The sequence below is a fragment of the Leuresthes tenuis genome, unplaced genomic scaffold (assembly GCF_036924035.1).
Source record: "Leuresthes tenuis unplaced genomic scaffold, fLeuTen1.0.hap1 SCAF_18, whole genome shotgun sequence".
NCBI lineage: Eukaryota > Metazoa > Chordata > Actinopteri > Atheriniformes > Atherinopsidae > Leuresthes > Leuresthes tenuis.
The window spans coordinates 9,719,857-9,737,390 of record NW_027325372.1 but is presented as its reverse complement, the minus strand read 5'-3'; the positions used below and the strand labels follow the sequence as shown (position 1 = coordinate 9,737,390).

Genomic DNA, 17,534 nt, shown 5'->3' with positions numbered 1-17,534 from the left:
TTTTAAACGAAACACTCAACAATCCAAGCTCATATGAAATACGTCAAGCAAGTCGGTCATTTTCTTGCTCAATATGTCATCAATATGTCAACAATATCTGTTTTATGGTCTTAACAGTCTTTGAAATTTAATTTGCTTGTGTATCACCTAAAGATTAAAATAAATCTACAGCGCAGAGCAGCAGGCAGAGCTGACCACTCGAAAGGTAGTGGTTTAACCTTAAATACCTTTAAATACATCAATCTTACACAGTTTTCTCATGAAACATCACAGGCTTTCACTTGGATTGTGTTTCTATTCTAACCGATTGTCATCTAAATATAATTATCAAGGGGCAATTTTGCTCATAATATGTGCGTGATTAGTTGGATAGTTTTTAAAGCAATACTTTTATTTGTAGTGGAGAGATGTGGCACGTTTTTTTTAAACAAAAAAAAAAAAACAGAGCAATAACCATAGACATATATACATACATACACATATACATATATATATATATATATATATATATATATATGTCTATGGCAATAACCATTACATGCAGCAGGTGGAGCTAACAATTAATGTGTGTAGGCTCTCTTTGCTATTATCTTCCATGCCGCTGGGTGGCGCCATAATCATGTCGTGTTTGCGGAAGTGCTCACTATCAACGAGTAAACACGGCTACAGGATGTGGCAAGGCGCTAAGTTTTAACTGCAAGTGGTAAATAATATCAACACTGAGCTGTGGTACAGACTTTCACGCTGGATCATTTCTAAGCACATAAACAGCACTGGGAAGAGCGTAGGACAAATTTAATATTTTTTTATATTTTGTAATAGTGCAGTTGAAGCCGAGCGGCTGCTGAGTGCGTTGGTGGCTGCGCTACGTTAGGCTAGCATGCTAAGCTAAGCGCTAGCCACGGCTAACTTCATTTTGGAATGATAGAGCGCAGCGCGAGCTCCTCTGGACATGGCAGCCGGAGCAGGAGCCGCTTCTGGCGGCTCTCTGGAGTCCACATTAGAGCGAAAGTTTCGAAGTGTGAGCAACACAATGGATTCCATTCAAGGACTGTCAACGTGGTGCATCGACAACAAGAAGTACCACAGCCTCATTGTGCGACACTGGATGAAGTGTTTGAGAAAATGTAAGTAGCTTTACCACCTGTTTAATTGACAGTTGCTCGTTCAGCTTCAAATGTAGTTGTCGTAACGAGACTTGTCGTAACCCTTTTCCTCCTTAACTGGTAGCTTTTGCCAACTTGGGACCAAAGGAGTTACTTACATTCTTTCGTTAGGCAAACATCTGATTTCTGTGAAACAAGGCTAGAGTTTAATTACTGGGAATTTGAACTATTACTGTTCATAATCAGCTATATTAGAAAAGGATCCCTTCACTATATTTTAGAAAGGAGATTTAAGTCCAAATTTAATCATCAAAATTCAGGTTCATTATTCAGGTTGATATGCTGCTCACATTTTGTACAAAAAATGCGAATACCACATAAAATACCACAAACTCACTGACTGAAAAAGTTGAAAAGTGTATCACACCACTGTTTGATCAGTGGATAATTGTCAAAGACAAAAAAACTAAGCATTTAAGTCAATTTCTTAGGAGGAGAAATGTTTGGAATGCCTCCCTCTCTTTAAAATCCTTTTAATCTAATATGTCAACAAAATACAACCAGATCTATTTTGTAACCTGACTTTATTCTGTGATCAGAGTTGGATTTGGAAAGTTTTGCAAATGACCACCTATTTTGACAGGTTATACCTGATTTGAATATGAATAGGACAACATGACATTTAAACTTGTAATTAAAAAAAAGATAGCTTTGTTAATCGGCTCAACAGGTTTAATGAGGATCTCATGAAGATGTAGAAATGTACCCATCCAGTGAGTCTCTGTTTAATTTGAGCGTTACGCTACTTTATTGAGTGCTGCTTGCTTTTGGTTGTAATAATGATAATAATACTAATGATAATTGTAATAATCACATGTTTTGAAACAAGGTTGATCAGTTGCTTAATGGGTTTTTGATTGGTTGAGTTTATATTCTGTTAGGCTGCCATTGGCCCTCAGGTGAGCGCTTTACATTGTGCTTGTTTGGGTTAGTCTACCTGTGTCTAAATCAAGAGGCGAACCTCATTTCTTCTAATTTCAGCCTTCTTGTTGCCTCGCTCCTCCATCCTTCTGCTTATGACCCAGAAATGGTTCACAGCAAAATATTTTTAAGGCTGTCTCAAATCCTAAAATCCACCCTCAGAATAGAGGATTGAGGAGAGATGAAGTGTTTTAGAGGGTTCACTGGCGTATCCTTTGGCAAATGCAGCGTGCTGCACTAATCCAATACTTTAAATTGAATTAGAAGTAAAAAATGTTTTACTTTGTCCCAAACATCTAATGCTCTTCTGACAAATAACTGAAATGCTAGGCTTCAACTTAATAGTGGTTCGATTATGCAGTTGTGACGTTATCGTTTAGTTGACGTCAGTTTAAAACGGTGCTCTGAAGGAGGAAGGTCTCATTTTGCTAAATGCCTGTCAATGTGCCGCCTCCCTTCTTGCGTCTGTCCTTGATTCCTCTGCTCACATATCTGGCGTGAGGGACAAAGATGCAAACAGAGGAGTAGAGCGGAGAAATAAAGTGGGTGCAGACTGGGAAATGACACAAAGGGAAAGAGCGATCGTGCTGTTGGTGTTTTGCCAAATGAGACAGAGAGGGCTGGAGGTTGTGCTTCTCAGTTTGCAGTTACTGTCTTCTTATTGGGTTTGGTGTTGTATCTGTTGCAGTTTTGCATGAGCTGTTGTCACAATCTGACAATAAGTTACTTATAAACCTGGGTTTTCTTCAATAGTGTCCTTTATGAGTCTTAGTTTAGAGTTAGTGAGTACTCTGAAAATAAGGTCATGGCTGAGGTGTTTTTAACTCTGACAGTAAATTCATGTCTTTCAAATTTCACTTTAAAACACCACATACATCTCTCAGCCCTGCTCAAAGGAGCTGTTATAGTGTCTGTAGTTTTAACTTTAATGTCTCTGCTGCTCACTGTGGCCTTTTGAGGAAAAGTTTAATGATTGACAAAGCACTCGAAGGAGGGCAGCGTAGCTTCAAAAGAGGCAGTTTTAGCTTTGTTTTAAAGGGGTCAGTTTACACATACATACGATCAAAATTGCAGCACAGTTGTTGTCTTCACCGTAAATCTACGGTGACTTTGTCAGACAATGTCGTGGGCATAAAATCAGGATGTTGCAAAGTGGTTGCTTGGGAAATTTCTTAGCAAGTTGCAGCTGGTTAACAGTTATTTAAAGGCTGTATTTGTTGTTGTTTGTCAGCAGAAATAGAAAAAAAAAGCTTTATTGTGATTTTTGGCTTCGTTAAAACACAGAAGCACAAAATGTTATGAGAAAACACACAGAGCCACGCTCACTTTGATTTTCAACAGTTTTTAATTGTCTCTTGCGTCACTATTTCAATATTGCTCTGACTTGTGAGCATATCATCAAAACTGGTGGAAGAATTCGTGACACCAGTCAGTTTTAGCATGACAGATACAGCTTCAAACGCTTGGCCTCTAAATTTAGAGTATTTTCCTCTTTTTCTTGCCATCAGACACCCAGAAAACACTATCCACGGTTACCAGACCCCAGAAGACAACAACTGTAATCTTACCTCACAGAACAGGGGAGCCGTGGGTCTATTGCTGACTCACTCGTGGGCTGTTATTGATTGGCTTTGGAGTTTGGAATAATATTTAAACTGTAAATGAAATTTGAAGTTTTTAGGTTATGAAGCCCCAACAGAGGTGAGGTTAGTCCAGTTGATGAGACGCTCTGAGGGAGGCAGGGATGACTTCCTGTGGAACTCTCTGGTGCATCTTAAAGGGAGTTTTTAACCTGATCGGGACTGCAGATACGCACACGGTTCTACCTGTTTGGTCAGCTTTGCTGACGTTATTTGAGCATTGGCTTTTAATCGATCTACAGTACTTTGGGCTGGGAGTCTTCTGCAAAGTCTCCTCTCAAAACAAGTGTCCATGTTGTTGTTTGTTTGATTTTTCTAAATGGAGATTAATACAGGTAGAAAATATTTGGGCTTCACATGGGCAGCTGCAGAAAAACCTGGTGGACGCTCACGGAAAAGTGAAGGTGACAAAAATGACATCACACAAACCATAAAATTCCCTCTAGTATGCACCTCTTAATGCACCTTTGTGCTTGACCAACATGTTCAGAAAAAAGTGGCATAGAAGTGAACAAGTTCTATACTTGTTCTCTTCTATTAAATTAAATTGTTATTTGCAATTATCTGTTTGGCTTTTATTTATCAGCCAAAATTGAACAAACCAAAGAGTCCAGTATCACTCCTGTGGTTCTGCTAACCATGCTTATCAGTCTGCTGTCTTCTGGCCCGTCTTCTTGCTCTCAGTCTGAAGGATTTTGGGTATTTTATCAATGCAGGCGGACCTGTGTTTAGTCCTCCAAAAACCCTTGGAGTGAACACCAGGCCTAGGTCAAATCCTGACCAATTAAAAGATAGCTCAAACTGGAGAATGTGACATCAGCAGATTTCATAATGAAGAGAGAGAGAGAAAAAGTAAATTTCTAAACAGCACAGACAACAGCTGGACAATCCAGAAGCACCAATTAAACGGAAATCACTGTTTTAGGGATGAAACAATCTGTTGATTAGTAACTATTCTGGAAATGATTTAGGCTACAAATGAGGGGCAAATGTTTGCTTTATTTATGCTGCCATACAAAATATCAGACCTTTTCCCTGTTTTATGTGATGTGACAACAGTTATTACCACATTTATCGCATACAATCTAATGACAAAAACCCCAGAGAAATGTAAAAATGAACCTCCTTAGACCCAAATATTTTTTGAAAACAGCCTCTTCAAACAGAATCGTGACTGTTCTCAAACTCCTTGTCTGTTTTTCTCTTTAAGAAGCCATAAGTGTGGGAAAATAAACCATTTGAGATGTCAAAACTTTGGCTTTTATTGTAACTGATTGACTTTGCCCTCATGTTAATCAGTATTTATTAAAAAAAAACACCTGAAAGATGATGACTAGCCTCATGTAAAAGCTTGCAGGTAGATTCAGTAACCATTTAGTTCTGTTTGCCACAAAATCCTTTTTTATTTATTTGTTGTGCAGCTGTTTCCTTTTGTACCCAAACTACACCACTGTTTTATTCTGATTAGCCATTCATTGTTAAACCAGTGAGCTCCTTGTTTTCCATTAATGCTGTTGGTTTTAATCAAATTAAATAAATTGGAAAACTGGTTAGCTCATTATTGTAATTACTCTTTCTTTAATTACACTCTGATGATTTATATTTGTGCAATCGATGCAGAAAACCTCTTTTTTTATAGATGTTGACGCTGTTTGTGATGATATTGATGCTCTGAAACCATCTTTATATTTTTCATTCCCGTCATATCTGAAGATTATGATAATTATGGACTTCTAAGTCAGGGTTTGGCCCACTTCTGTTACTTTCTGATCTTGGTATTTGTGTTTTCTAGCAGTGTGTTGCAGTTTGTGTCGCATTGTGTCAAACAGTCTTGAAAGTGTTTTTATTCTGCTGGTTAGATCACCGTCTCTAGTTTAAGACACAGCTGTTGGTTTTTCTGAAAATCTAGTCACACTAGTAGCCTTTTTGTTTCTCCTGCTACTGTCAGAAAGACGCTGCTCTGCAAAGTTGTGCTTTTAAGTCAGAAATGTGGCTCAAACTTCAAGCATAACAGCAAGTCACTAGAAACTTCACTTTTTCAGCGTAGAGTTGTTTTTTTCCCTCTGATTTGAATCATATTGGATTGAATGATTTGTTACTGTGAGCATAAGTGCCTGAACCTTTGCTTTAAATGAAATCCTGAAATTAAGATTTTTAGTCATTCTGAACCAAAGAAACCCTTTCCTTTCAATCTTGCACCGAGGATTTGTTTTGGATCGGCACATCCATTCAGTGCTTTTAAAAATACTCATTTAATTATGTCTCGAGCTCACTTTTGGAGATCGTCGAGACCTGATCTTGCTTCAGGTTGTTTGACGTCATGGTTTTTCTCATTCGCTCGTGTAGTATTGAGGTATTTAGAAAATGTTTTCTGGGAAATGGTGCACTTGACCAGGAAAGTTGGGCCAAAAATATTGATTTTTGTGTCACCGGTATCAGATTAATTAAACTGATACTGTGTGTGTGTGTGTGTATGAGCTAAAAATAAGCTTTTATTTTGATATCTCTTTCAAAAAGAACACACGTATGATAATATCTGATAATCTGGTGTTGGTGGAATATCATTCATAATAACTGACTACAATCTCTGATAAATGACCTTTTTTCTGTCGTCGTTGTGAGTGAGCCTTATATTGCTTTTGCAATTTGTAAAGATTAACATTTGTAAAATGAACAACAGTGATATAAACTCCAGGTCAGGTGCAGAACAAAATCTTGCTCAAGTTGGGGGGAAAAAACTCCCCAAAAGTCTGCATGCACGGATGAATTCTCCCTGTGTTATTTGTTAAATGGCCACCTCACAGTGACGTTTCAAACACAAATGCTCTTCTTCGGACAAAGCAAAACCCAACGACGTCTCCTTTAAGTGCATAAGCAAACAGATATGTGGGAAATAAACACGTGAGCAGATGTTTTAACATCAGTACAGCGTTTCCTAATAAACAGTCCTAAAGTATGAGCAGTATGCACAGAGCTGACATACACAAATAGGATTAGAAATTCCCCTTTTAATGTATTATAACACAGACCCAAATACTGACATTTAGCAACTAAAGCGTCAACAATAGCATCTAAGCTTTTACATCTTAAAAATACTTTTAGTTTGCTTTTATTATAGATCAAAAATGTTCCAGTGTTTGACTTCTGGGCAGACTTATTTGCAGTTTGTTAGGTTTTTAACTTGATGGATGCATGTTAGTTTGGTTGATAAGAACCAGTTGGTACGTTTGAGCCCCGTCTCAGGTAGGCTTAGTTTCATGGTATTGTGCTTTTGCAATAACGGGTCTAAAATGCATCGCTTTTCATTTACAATTTAACAACATATAAAATAGTTGAAACGTTAGTTAACATCTGTCAGAGATTCAACAATGCAGTACATGGTCTAATTGATTTTAGAATGATACTCAAATATTGCTATAGGTTTAGTTCTGTTATTTAATTGTTGATGCACATAAACCAATAAGGAGAGCAAGAGTTAGTGTGTGAACTCATGAATACTTTATGGACACATACAGTCACAATTATCTTCCTTTTCTAAAGTCATCTGTGTTTTTTGCACCCAAGAAACTCCCAAACAGCCAGGTTTGTCTTTTTTTTTTTCTTCTTCTTGGTTCTGCCATCATACGCAGCTGACTGACAGCTCAAACTAACCTGATTAGTGGGTTCAGTGTGTTTACCTTAAACCAAGAAGCAGGCCCATGCTTAGTGTCGGTTAGTCGGACCTGGTAGAACATCTGTTGTCCCAGTTAAAATTAACGGTTTTCTCTCTTTCTTCTAACAGCTGATTCCTCACACAGACTAAACCTGTTGTACCTCGCCAATGATGTCATTCAGAACTGCAAAAGGAAAAACGCCATTGTTTATCGTACAGCATTTGCTGAGATTCTGTCAGACGCCTTCACGATGGTCAAGTGAGTGTTTTGTCAAGATATCTGCTGCATTGACATGTTTGTTTCCTGCTCATTTGCCATTGAATTTGTTTACTCAAAGGTATGTCCGAGACATAAATAAAGAGCGTACATCTCCCTGGTTTTTCATGTTGTTATGTCCTCTCCTGTTTTCCAGCCGTGAGGGCGACCCGAAGGTGATTAAATCAGTGGAGAGGATTCTGACCATCTGGGAGGAGAGGGATGTGTATTCAGGGACTCTCATTACAGAGCTCAGAGGCGTCTTAGTCAAAGAGGATTCTCCACCTGTGGAGCAAAAAAGTGAGTGACATTTTTATTTCTGCATCACGTCAAGTTACAATGTGTTGCTCTGTTAGCATTTCAGCTTTCTTCAACATGATCATTTCTGGAATTTGTGACAAAAGTTTTGATGCAAAAATGACTGCTCCAAATGTGCATGTTTATCATCATTGCTTTGCTATTTGGTGTGATGTCTAATTCTTAATCTTACTTCCTAAAGCTCCCGTTGAGTCTAATGCGGAGCTACGGTCCAAGGTGGTCGCCGAGTTTGTGGTAAGAACGTGTTTTAATACACCTTTAACTCGTACATATGGATTTCACACAGTCATGGTCTTTGTTTCTTTCATTCAAATACTGTTTTCATCTGATATGACTGTCTTTTCCATCTGCTTCAGCCCCAGGCACTAATAGACCAGCTGTCCAAGTACAAGAAATCTCTGGAGGAGGTTGACCTCAGAGAAAAACAGCTGGCTGCTATGAGGGTTGACATCTTCAGTTCCGACGCCCTGAGGAAACTCAAAGGTGACTGATTAATTCAGCCTTTTACTGCTAACCTAGTGCAACACAGAGATGGTGACGTTGTATGTTTCTCTTGCTCATAATCCTGACAAATTCATCCCCGCATGCTCGGTTCTTCCAGATAAAGCTGGAGGAAAGAAGTTCTCCAAGGACTTTGAGGAGGGGAGTGCACAGCTTCAAGAGTTTGTAAAGTTCTTTGACAAACAAAGCAAAACAGGTCCTCCAGTCCTGGAGGCGCTCAACAATGCAGATATCTTCTATGAGATGCAGTACAACGAGGTCAAGATTGTTGCTAACGTGAGTATCAGACGGATTGAATGTCAGGTTTTTGTTTTTTAAAACGTCTTTGAGAAAGGGTTAAAACACTTTTTATCCACCTTTTATTTCTCAGCCTTGGAAGAAACTAAAAAGATGAAATAGTCTACCTTTGTGAGGTTAAACTTTCCTTTTTAGGTTATTGTCCTTATGTTTATCACTATGTATGTATTCTTTTTCTACTACCTGTCAGTGTTACTTTTAAATGTTGATGTGACAAATGGTTTGCATCTGGCACCGGAGGTAAAAACACTCATGATGTGCTCCGGTATGATTATGGAAGGCACACATGGTTGTGTATAACTGCAGCAGAAAGAAGTTGGTATGCTGTGAAACATACATGTTAGATATGGATTGCTGTGATTTTCAAATCATTTGAACCCTTTATTTGATTGACAGCAGTACAAAGACACCACATCAGTTTTTGTGCCAAACTTTATGACAGGCCACAGAAGACTTTTTAAAAAGAAAAAAGGTGTATAATCCTTAATAAACGCACCGGGTGGAAATCATTAAGCCAACAGAAGAGGCAAAGGTGATGATCCATCTGACCAAACAGCTGCTTCGTACACTCCCAGTGTTATAATAGTGTATTCAAACGATTCAGAAGGGATGGAGTGATGAGTCTTTCTCATGGAAGGCATTGCTTTTATCAACAAGAAAATGTAAAACTACATTCCAGCTGTATTCTAACAGTGCGGCTCTACAGTAGTTGGAGGGGGCTGGAGCCTGTCCCAGGTGTGATTGAGCGAGAGGCGGGGTGCACAGGTCCATCACAGGGCCACACAGAGACAAACGAGACACACAACTATGCACTCTCACTCCTGGAGACAGTTTATTTTTGGACTGATTCAGACACTGTGTCCAGATGCAAAACTGTTCTGTCTGAAAATATTTGCCTCATTATGCTGCAAAGAAATACGACAGACGTGTCCATACACTCTAAAGCAACTGAAAGCATGTATCATGCAAGAATGAGAGTGAGTTTGCTTTCAAAAATATATATATATATATATATATATGTAAGCGTTGACAGTGGGTTTGAATCATGAGTTTGCCCTAAAAGCATGTGGAATGCTAAAAGAATACAATTTGTGCTCTCTTTAGGCTTACCAAACATTTGCTAACCGGGTGTCCCACCTCAAGCGTAAGCTGGACACCCTGAAGGCAACCTTACCAGACCTGGACGACTCACCCATCCCCTCGCCGTCAGCAGATGCACCATCTCCAACGGGCTCAGAGTCCCCTTTTCACGGTCTGGAATTGGCCCCCACTGGTCCAGATCTTGATGGATTTGCCATCGAAGACGATGCAGAGCCACCGGCCCCGAGCCCTCTGTCCACACCGGGAAGATCCCCCAAAAACGCAGAGAATCTTGGGGAGAATGACAATTGTGAAGTGGAGGACATGGAGCTGTCTGAGGAAGAAGTAGACAGTGGTGGCATCATAGGTTTGTGTTTTTTTTCTTTGTATTCATGGAAATCTAGAGAGACTTCTAGTTGCTCTGCAGGGCTTATCCACATCACTGCACACTGTAGTTGAAATACACCTATATGCACACAGAATATAACTTATTATTCTGTTGTCATGTGGCAATAAAGTAATTGTGTGACCTAAAAATGCCACGTTTAATGCATCATTTTTCAGCACTCTGTCTGATTTTACTTTTATATTTTTCACAGCCGTTGGGGATCAGATTAAGCCCGTCCCCGTGCCACATGTGTCAACTCCAATCCGTGCAAAAAACAAGCCATCAGCAGCCACAGAGCAGCCTGTTTTACAGGTCGCAACCCCCGCGGCAGCTCCCGCAGCTGCCCTGGAAAGTGTTGACGTGGGTAAAATCGGCTCCATCCTCAACAGTTTTAGCTCGGTCACGAAGAACACAGGTGAGTGCATGTGGCTATCCTGACATCATGATACTGAAATTTGAGCTGTTCTGATGTTAGAAGAACTACCGTAACCTCACAGCCAAGCCTCTTTGTGACATGCTGTGAAGGAACTTTGTAATGTGGAGTTGGGAAGGTAATATGCATGCAGCATAGAGCTGAAGTCAGAAGAGGTCCTGCTCTGTCTTGCAGGACCAGTATCGGAGAGTCCTCCTGCAGCCGCCCCTGTTAGCTCCTCTGTGAAGCCTACACCTGATATCCCTGTGGTCTCACATGATACCAGTTCACTGGTCAACCTCCTCTCCAAGGTGGATGTGAGTCCTGCCGAGCTCCTCAGTGCTCTGTCCAAAGTCCAGGGCAAAAGCAGCCTTGAAGGTGAGAAAAAGGAGTCATTTTATCAGTTTGGCATCAACATTCCAATTTTTTAAATGTACAGTAAAAGCAGCAAACCTCAAAATGTCTTTTGTGTGCTCTTTTTTTTGTTGTGTAGGCATCACTACTCTCCTGAGCAGCTCTGCTGCAAATGTTGCCACAGACTCATCCAGTACAGGCAAGATTACTCCCTCATCCACATCTGCATCAGCAGTACCATCTCAGAGCCCATCTCTCTCCTATGTAGCACCTCTGTCTTCCTTATCAAGTGCTACTCTACAGCAGAGCTCAAATACCCAAGCGTCTCCCCAGACATCTAATAAAGCCTCTGCCCTGGTCCAAGCTCTCCACAGAGACATGGATTTGAGTACAGAGCCAGAACAGTCTTCTTCCTCCTCAAGTTTAGAGTCTAAAATACACAGTTTCCTGCAAGGGAACCCAGCTTTCAGCGCATTTGACCTGGGTTTTTCTGCGAATCCAACTCCAACAGGTGACAATTTCAGTCCAGTACCTGGCACCGACGCACAGGATGGGACCCCTGTGCGGGATGAGGGTGGAGGGACCCCAACTCAAGATGAGATGATGGACAAGCCAGTGGTTGTCCCGTTTGCTTCCGCAAAAAATCAGTTATCTGTTGGTGAAACTGTCAAAACAGCTCCTATGGCCTTCGAGAAACGCTCTCAGCAAAACTCCAACAATCCCCAACAGCAAGCTCGCTTGCAGCCAGGTGTGGCTCAGAATGGGCAGGCCTACCAGCCGTACCAGTATGGCAAACAGGAGATGTCAGAGCGTGCGATTACTGCTCCAGTTGCACATTACCAGCAGGTTTCTGCACTCCCGGGGGCGCATATGCCTGGAGAAAGAGCTCCAGGCAGCGTCATTAACACACAGACAGTTGAGGGCCTTCAACGCCCAAATGAAAGAAGTTGGTTTGGTAATAGTTACCCAGACAAGGGCTCTCGGCAGCCCAGCAGCTACACCATGACGGGGCCTGGTATGGCCAGAGAAAACAAGACATCAGGACTTTATCCATATCCAGCAGGGCAAACCCAGGAACCACAGGAGTTTGTCCAGCAGCACGGGGCTTCTGCAGCCCCTTCTTTCTTTGGAAACACCCTTCCTCCTGTCCCAAAGTTACCACCCCCACCTCCTGTTTTTGACCTCCCACCATCGTCAACGAGTGATAGGATGATGCCCCCGCAGCAGCCGCCGGTTCACAGCACAGACATGGGGGGAGGGATGGGGCCCAGACAGGACAACGTCATCAGTGGCATGATGGTTCGTGACCATCAACACAAGGCTTTGTTGCCCCCTGATGAGCCGCTCTATGAGACTGAGCCACATCAGCCACGACGCCCTGAGTTTTTACACCCTCACCCAGAAGAGCTGCGGTACCATGAGGACTTTGAGCCTTACCATGAAGACTTACGCCCGCGTGATGCACGGTTTTTCCATGACGAGCCTTTCTACCCCCACAATGATGCATTTCACAGACCAGGCAGTCCTCCACACCCCTACCCCAGAGTTCGAGGTCGCCTCACTCCGCCACTCTCACCCTCAAATGACCCTTACTATCCACATGACTTCCAGCAGCAAAGCCCCCCTCCTTTGCAGTACACACCACGGCGACCACCACCTCATGAAATTCGCCATCCTGGTCTGCGGCCTCCCCTTCGGCCTCCCCACCCAGTGCCACACCAACACCCCAGAGGACCACCTCGTCCACCATTCCCTCGTTTCCACGGCCCCGATCCAAGATTCAGAGGCAAACGTCCAGGTCTAAGAGGAGGGGGTCCGATGTTCCCCCCGAAAAGACCCTTTCCACCTCCACGGTACTGACAGAACATTTAGCTTTGAGCTCTTAAAATCAAGGCACAGACTGTAGCTATTCACTGAGTGTTGAGGTCCACACTGCCATGAGAAGCCTCTGAAGAGCTGTGAGTGAGAAAGTGGCAGAACAAGTTCAGGCTTCGGGGTGAGCATCAGAGGACAGTCGTACTGAAGAAGCAACCGGGGGAAACTGGCTGATGGAGAAGAATAAAGGACGTTTAAGCAGTTGAGGACAACCAGAGACAACAAAGACACAAAGACCCCGGAGCTGAAGCACGACGACTGAAGAATAAAGAAAATAAGAGGTGGATATATGATTCACTTTTTGTGTTATTTGCTCCAATATAAAGCGTTGCATCAAATATGTAATCGAGCATCAGTTTGACAGGTTAGAGTGAGCGCATGAAATCCAGATGTGCACGCAGTCAAGTGTTATATAGTCCTATAGTCGCAGACCGTTCCTAAACCTCCCAGTTCAAGGTGAAAATAGTTATTTTTGCTACGAAAGTAACAAAGAATGTTCCTGCTGTTATTTAGTTTCACGCCGAGCGGTTTTAAATGCTTCTCTTCCAGATTTTGGTAAATATATCAGTTTAAATCCCACTTTTGGGTAAGATAATCTGAGTGTATGTTATAGAGTTTGAGTTGGTTTTACAGTACCGTGTCCGGTCAATCGTTTTTCATTGTTCCAACCCCGAATTGTCCCATTTGTGAAGCGATGCTCTCCACCAGTGCGCAACATGCCTTCGATGATAGTTTTACGTCTCGTCGAGCTCCTTTAAGGCCAACGTCACAAGTCTAGACACACGGGGAGAGAGGCGTGAGTTGCTATTTTCAGCCTCCGACACCGATGCAGAAGACGTATATTTCTGGAGGAGATGAAGACGCTCGCCTTCAGTTTTATTTCCTTGTACTGACTAATAAAAATCTGAGTTTGAAAAATGTGTTGTTTATTTTCTTTCCTGTGATCCATGGACTGCTGCACCACTGTCCCCAAACCATGAACGCTTGTCATCAGTTAAATGGCCTTAAACGTCATCAGCTTGAACACAGAATAAATTTCAGAATTTAGTGCATTTTTATCTAATTATCTTTTGTAACTTGAGGTAAACATTTGTCACCGTTTTAACACACAGAAGTCTGTTCCCAGTCTAGGAGAAGCTGCCACATTTTTTCCAGAAGCTTGAAGTAGTTTTATGAGCAGATCAGTGTGGGGGTGCATTTAGTGAATTTAAATCTTGAGCATTGTTTTTTCAACATTTAGGTCCTTCTCATTCCTGCTAAGACAATGCAGGCATTTCTGAGGATGAGCAGACGTGACGGCCAAAGTCTGCTTTTTAAATAAAATCCCTTTATTCAACATTAGGTTTAGAGGTCATAATCACTCTGGGGCTGCATATTTCAGCCTGTGTGTACGCCTCTAGTTTAGCTTTATAAGTCAGTATGTACAAGTTACTTGTTGAAGTTGGCTGTAGGCGACAGCAGAGCGTCCTATTGGCCCTGCTTTGTTATGCATACAATCAAAACAACAGCTGGACATGTGTCTTAAACTGGCCTTCAAACAAGCCCATAAGTTTTGAATTTATCTCAATTGATTATATTTTGAACCTGAAGGTATAAATTAACCCTCAAAAAGTCTGATGTGCAGACTGAGCATCTTACCTGCTCCTGCTTAGAATCCCTGGTACTGTGGTTATCACATCTCCAGTAGAGGATCGCTTTCCTCTTGGCACGTTACAAAGCTCAGTTTCTCTCCGAGAGCATTTTATTTATTGGAAAGGTTCAGGCGTGAGAGGTCAAACTGATTTAAAGCCAGAAACCACTTCTACACAAGATTTAACTGGTTTCAAAAGTCCCATATTGCTGGATGGATTAGGCAGTTGCAAAAATACTAGAGGTCCTACATGTTTGTTTTCTCTTTTCAGCATTAATTAAACCTTCAAATGAATTAATTTAAGGCGAAGTGGATTTTATAAACTGGTGTGAGAGCCTATAGAAAAAAGCGTTATTTCCTACCATGCCAAAGAAAAGACTACTGGCATGGTGAGAAATGATGAATGGCGCACAGAGATGAACAAATAAAAACAAATCGGCGTCAGATCAGATGGTTTGAAAGGAAACGAAAAGATGAAAGTAGATTTTGAATATTTTTTTTAATTTTTACATCTGCGCGGGTGATGCAGAGCGTGACTGGCCTGAATGTTCCTGTGAGGGTAGCTCGGGTGAGGCTGCCGTCGCCAGGTGTCAGCAGATCTTTCCAGGAGCTCTTTCACTTCATTAGGACGCCACCTTGTTTAAAGAACGAGCAGCTACAGCGTCAGAGATAATAAAACGGCTAATTGATTTTACCATAATTTACCTACCGTCATATTCTGGTGTTTATTGCTCTGAGTCCTACAGAGCGCCGTGTTTGCCATTTAACAGTTTTTGATTCATCGCTTTAGAAAGTGACGATGCAGGTTACAACTCGCAAAATAGATATCTGCTTTCTTTGAATTTTAATGTTGCTGCTTCTTGTTACATCCCCTCCCTCCTTTCCTCCTGTTCTCCTCCTCAGGGATGCAGAGCCACTTTGAAGTGTCGGAAGTGATGGAAAACCTTCCCCACATGTGAACTGTTGGGTGTGTGTGTGTGTGTGTGTGTCGTGGGGGTCGATGCTCTTTGAATCCCGCTCCCCTCCCGGTCATGGCTCTTCACGGTCCGTTATGAACGATGTGCGCTGGAGTAAGCTCGCACTTCAGAAACTACCGTAAGTGCCACCAGCAGGAAATAAAATAAAAACAAAACAATCGATACCAGCAGGGAGAAAATAAAGCGTTGAATTTGTGTCTCTTTCTCTGTGGGTGTTTAGTTGCGTGTTTGAGAGGAAACGCAGGAGAGCAGGAAGGTTGGACAGAAAACTCCATGTGAGTAAGTAGTCAGGTTTCAGGCCTCTAACATGTTAATTATATACATCAGTTATGTTAGAATATCAGCAAAATTCACGTTTTGATTAAATAAAGAGTTCTATATTGTATGAAAATAAACATGAGTCTGTTGTCTAGTGATTTATTTGCAGTATACAACAAGCAAATTCCTTGATGACCTGATAAAACAATTTCCACCTATTTGGTATGTGTTTATGCATCTGGAAAATGCCTTTGTGAGCCTCCTCTCTCTCTCTCTCTCTCTCTATCTATCTATATATATGTATATATATATATATATATATATGTATATATATATACACATATACACACACACACACACACATATATATATATTCTCAATGGATAGATAGATAGATAATGTATTGAGTGGCCTAAGTAGAAAACATTCCTCTGAAAAGGATCAGGTACTCATACTGCAGGACTGGCAACAGTATGAAACAGCAGCCAACAGGAAGAAGACAACTTTAAAAGTTACAAAAAGTCGTGGATGTAAATCTATAAATAAATGAGGGGCAGATCAAACTTTTTGCACAGTAATATACGTTACTAGCTGATTTTTTCTTTATAATACCCATTGCCACCATTACTTGTTTTTTTTTTCTGAGGGGGGGGTTCAAAAGGTTATTTTTAATATTATAAATGTATTCATCGAAGCAAATATGTCTGCTGTAAGGTACAAGTGGAAATATTTGCTAACGATATGTTAAGAGCATTAAATGACATACGGAAGTAATGCTTAAATAGCGCAGAACTCATGATGACATGATGCATAAATTAATGCAGGATGCATCATGAAGTCCTGTTGCTCAGCATAAAAACATGATGAAGTCACCATCACCTTATGTGATTAGTTTACACTTGATAGCTTATTATTCTTTATTTATGCATATTTCTGTAACCGTCCCTGGAGCCCAATGTTAAGAAAAAATAGATTTAATTAACATTTTAAATTTTTTTTCAAACGTGGCACTTTCGCTGAAGTGGCCTCCTGGTTTCCTTGAGACTAAACTTCAGATTGCAGCCACATCTGGGCCTCTTTTGCTGCCTACAAAAGGCTGGCAAAGGCTATGCGGGCCAGAGGAAGCCCAGACTTCAGTTATGGTAAGTGTTATATGGCTCCGCTGTGGCCCAACCTTCACGAGCTGGTCTTCACAACAAGCAGATTTAGGCCGTGTCTGGGGGATCTGAGGCTGAGCGTAAGGATGCCACACTCCCATTGGGTCAACTCTGTTGTTCAAGGCTGAATGTGGGCCATTTTCCAGGTACGGCATCCTTTATTACCTGTGAAATGGATGTGGGAATTGTTGTGCCCCATTTGTGCTCAGTCACGGTCTCAGTAAGATCAGTGTCAGGCTTTATGAGTTTTCAGTTTGACCTTACAGTTACTGATTGAATTAGAGGTTTCTTTTGATGTGGAAGTATCGAATTATGGCCCAGGCCTAGACCAGGATGCCCTCTTCAAAGACATTTTTAATCTCAATAAGTCTTTAACTGATTGAAAAAAATGTACAATAGTTCCATAAATAAATACATTTGTTACACAATTAGCTGGATTCCTGTTACATAAAACATATCTTTAGTTTGGAAGTAGAGCTGTGCCTGTTCTCTGTAAAACACGAGGCTGCTGTTTTAAATTGGTCATTGGATGCCTACTTTAAAGTGAATGCAGCTTCATGTTAAAAACCAACTCACAAGTAGCACTTGGTGAGCTTTCATGGTGAACTAATCCCATAAAGCGAGACATGATCATTTAAAGATGTAGAGCAAC

At 41.2% G+C, this 17,534-nt stretch overlaps 1 protein-coding gene across 2 annotated transcripts; it reads left to right on the top strand.

The window, feature by feature from the left end:
* Positions 1-646: 646 nt before the first annotated feature.
* rprd2a (regulation of nuclear pre-mRNA domain containing 2a) lies at positions 647-15,827 on the top strand. 2 transcript variants are annotated; one of them, XR_011908366.1, is made up of 12 exons: positions 647-1,127; positions 7,509-7,638; positions 7,793-7,935; positions 8,135-8,187; positions 8,310-8,436; positions 8,555-8,730; positions 9,856-10,198; positions 10,431-10,634; positions 10,827-11,009; positions 11,125-13,141; positions 15,394-15,585; positions 15,688-15,827. XR_011908366.1 is itself a non-coding variant. In XM_072370003.1 (10 exons), exons 1-10 carry the CDS (start codon positions 953-955, stop codon positions 12,843-12,845), a joined length of 3,255 nt encoding a protein of 1,084 aa, XP_072226104.1. In that variant the 5' UTR covers positions 647-952; the 3' UTR covers positions 12,846-13,778. The 2 variants fall into 2 exon arrangements, 1 of the variants encoding a protein (XP_072226104.1); XM_072370003.1 differs by lacking the exons at positions 15,394-15,585; positions 15,688-15,827 and having other exon boundaries at positions 11,125-13,778.
* Positions 15,828-17,534: the final 1,707 nt, after the last annotated feature.

What these genes read in the sequence shown, in the direction of transcription:
- rprd2a (XM_072370003.1), top strand. Translation starts at nt 953, where the DNA reads ATGGCAGCCGGAGCAGGAGCCGCTTCTGGCGGCTCTCTGGAGTCCACA. An exon ending in AGGTCAAGATTGTTGCTAAC is followed by an intron (nt 8,731 to 9,855) that starts GTGAGTATCAGA and finishes TGCTCTCTTTAG; the next exon opens with GCTTACCAAACATTTGCTAA. An exon ending in GGGCAAAAGCAGCCTTGAAG is followed by an intron (nt 11,010 to 11,124) that starts GTGAGAAAAAGG and finishes TTTGTTGTGTAG; the next exon opens with GCATCACTACTCTCCTGAGC.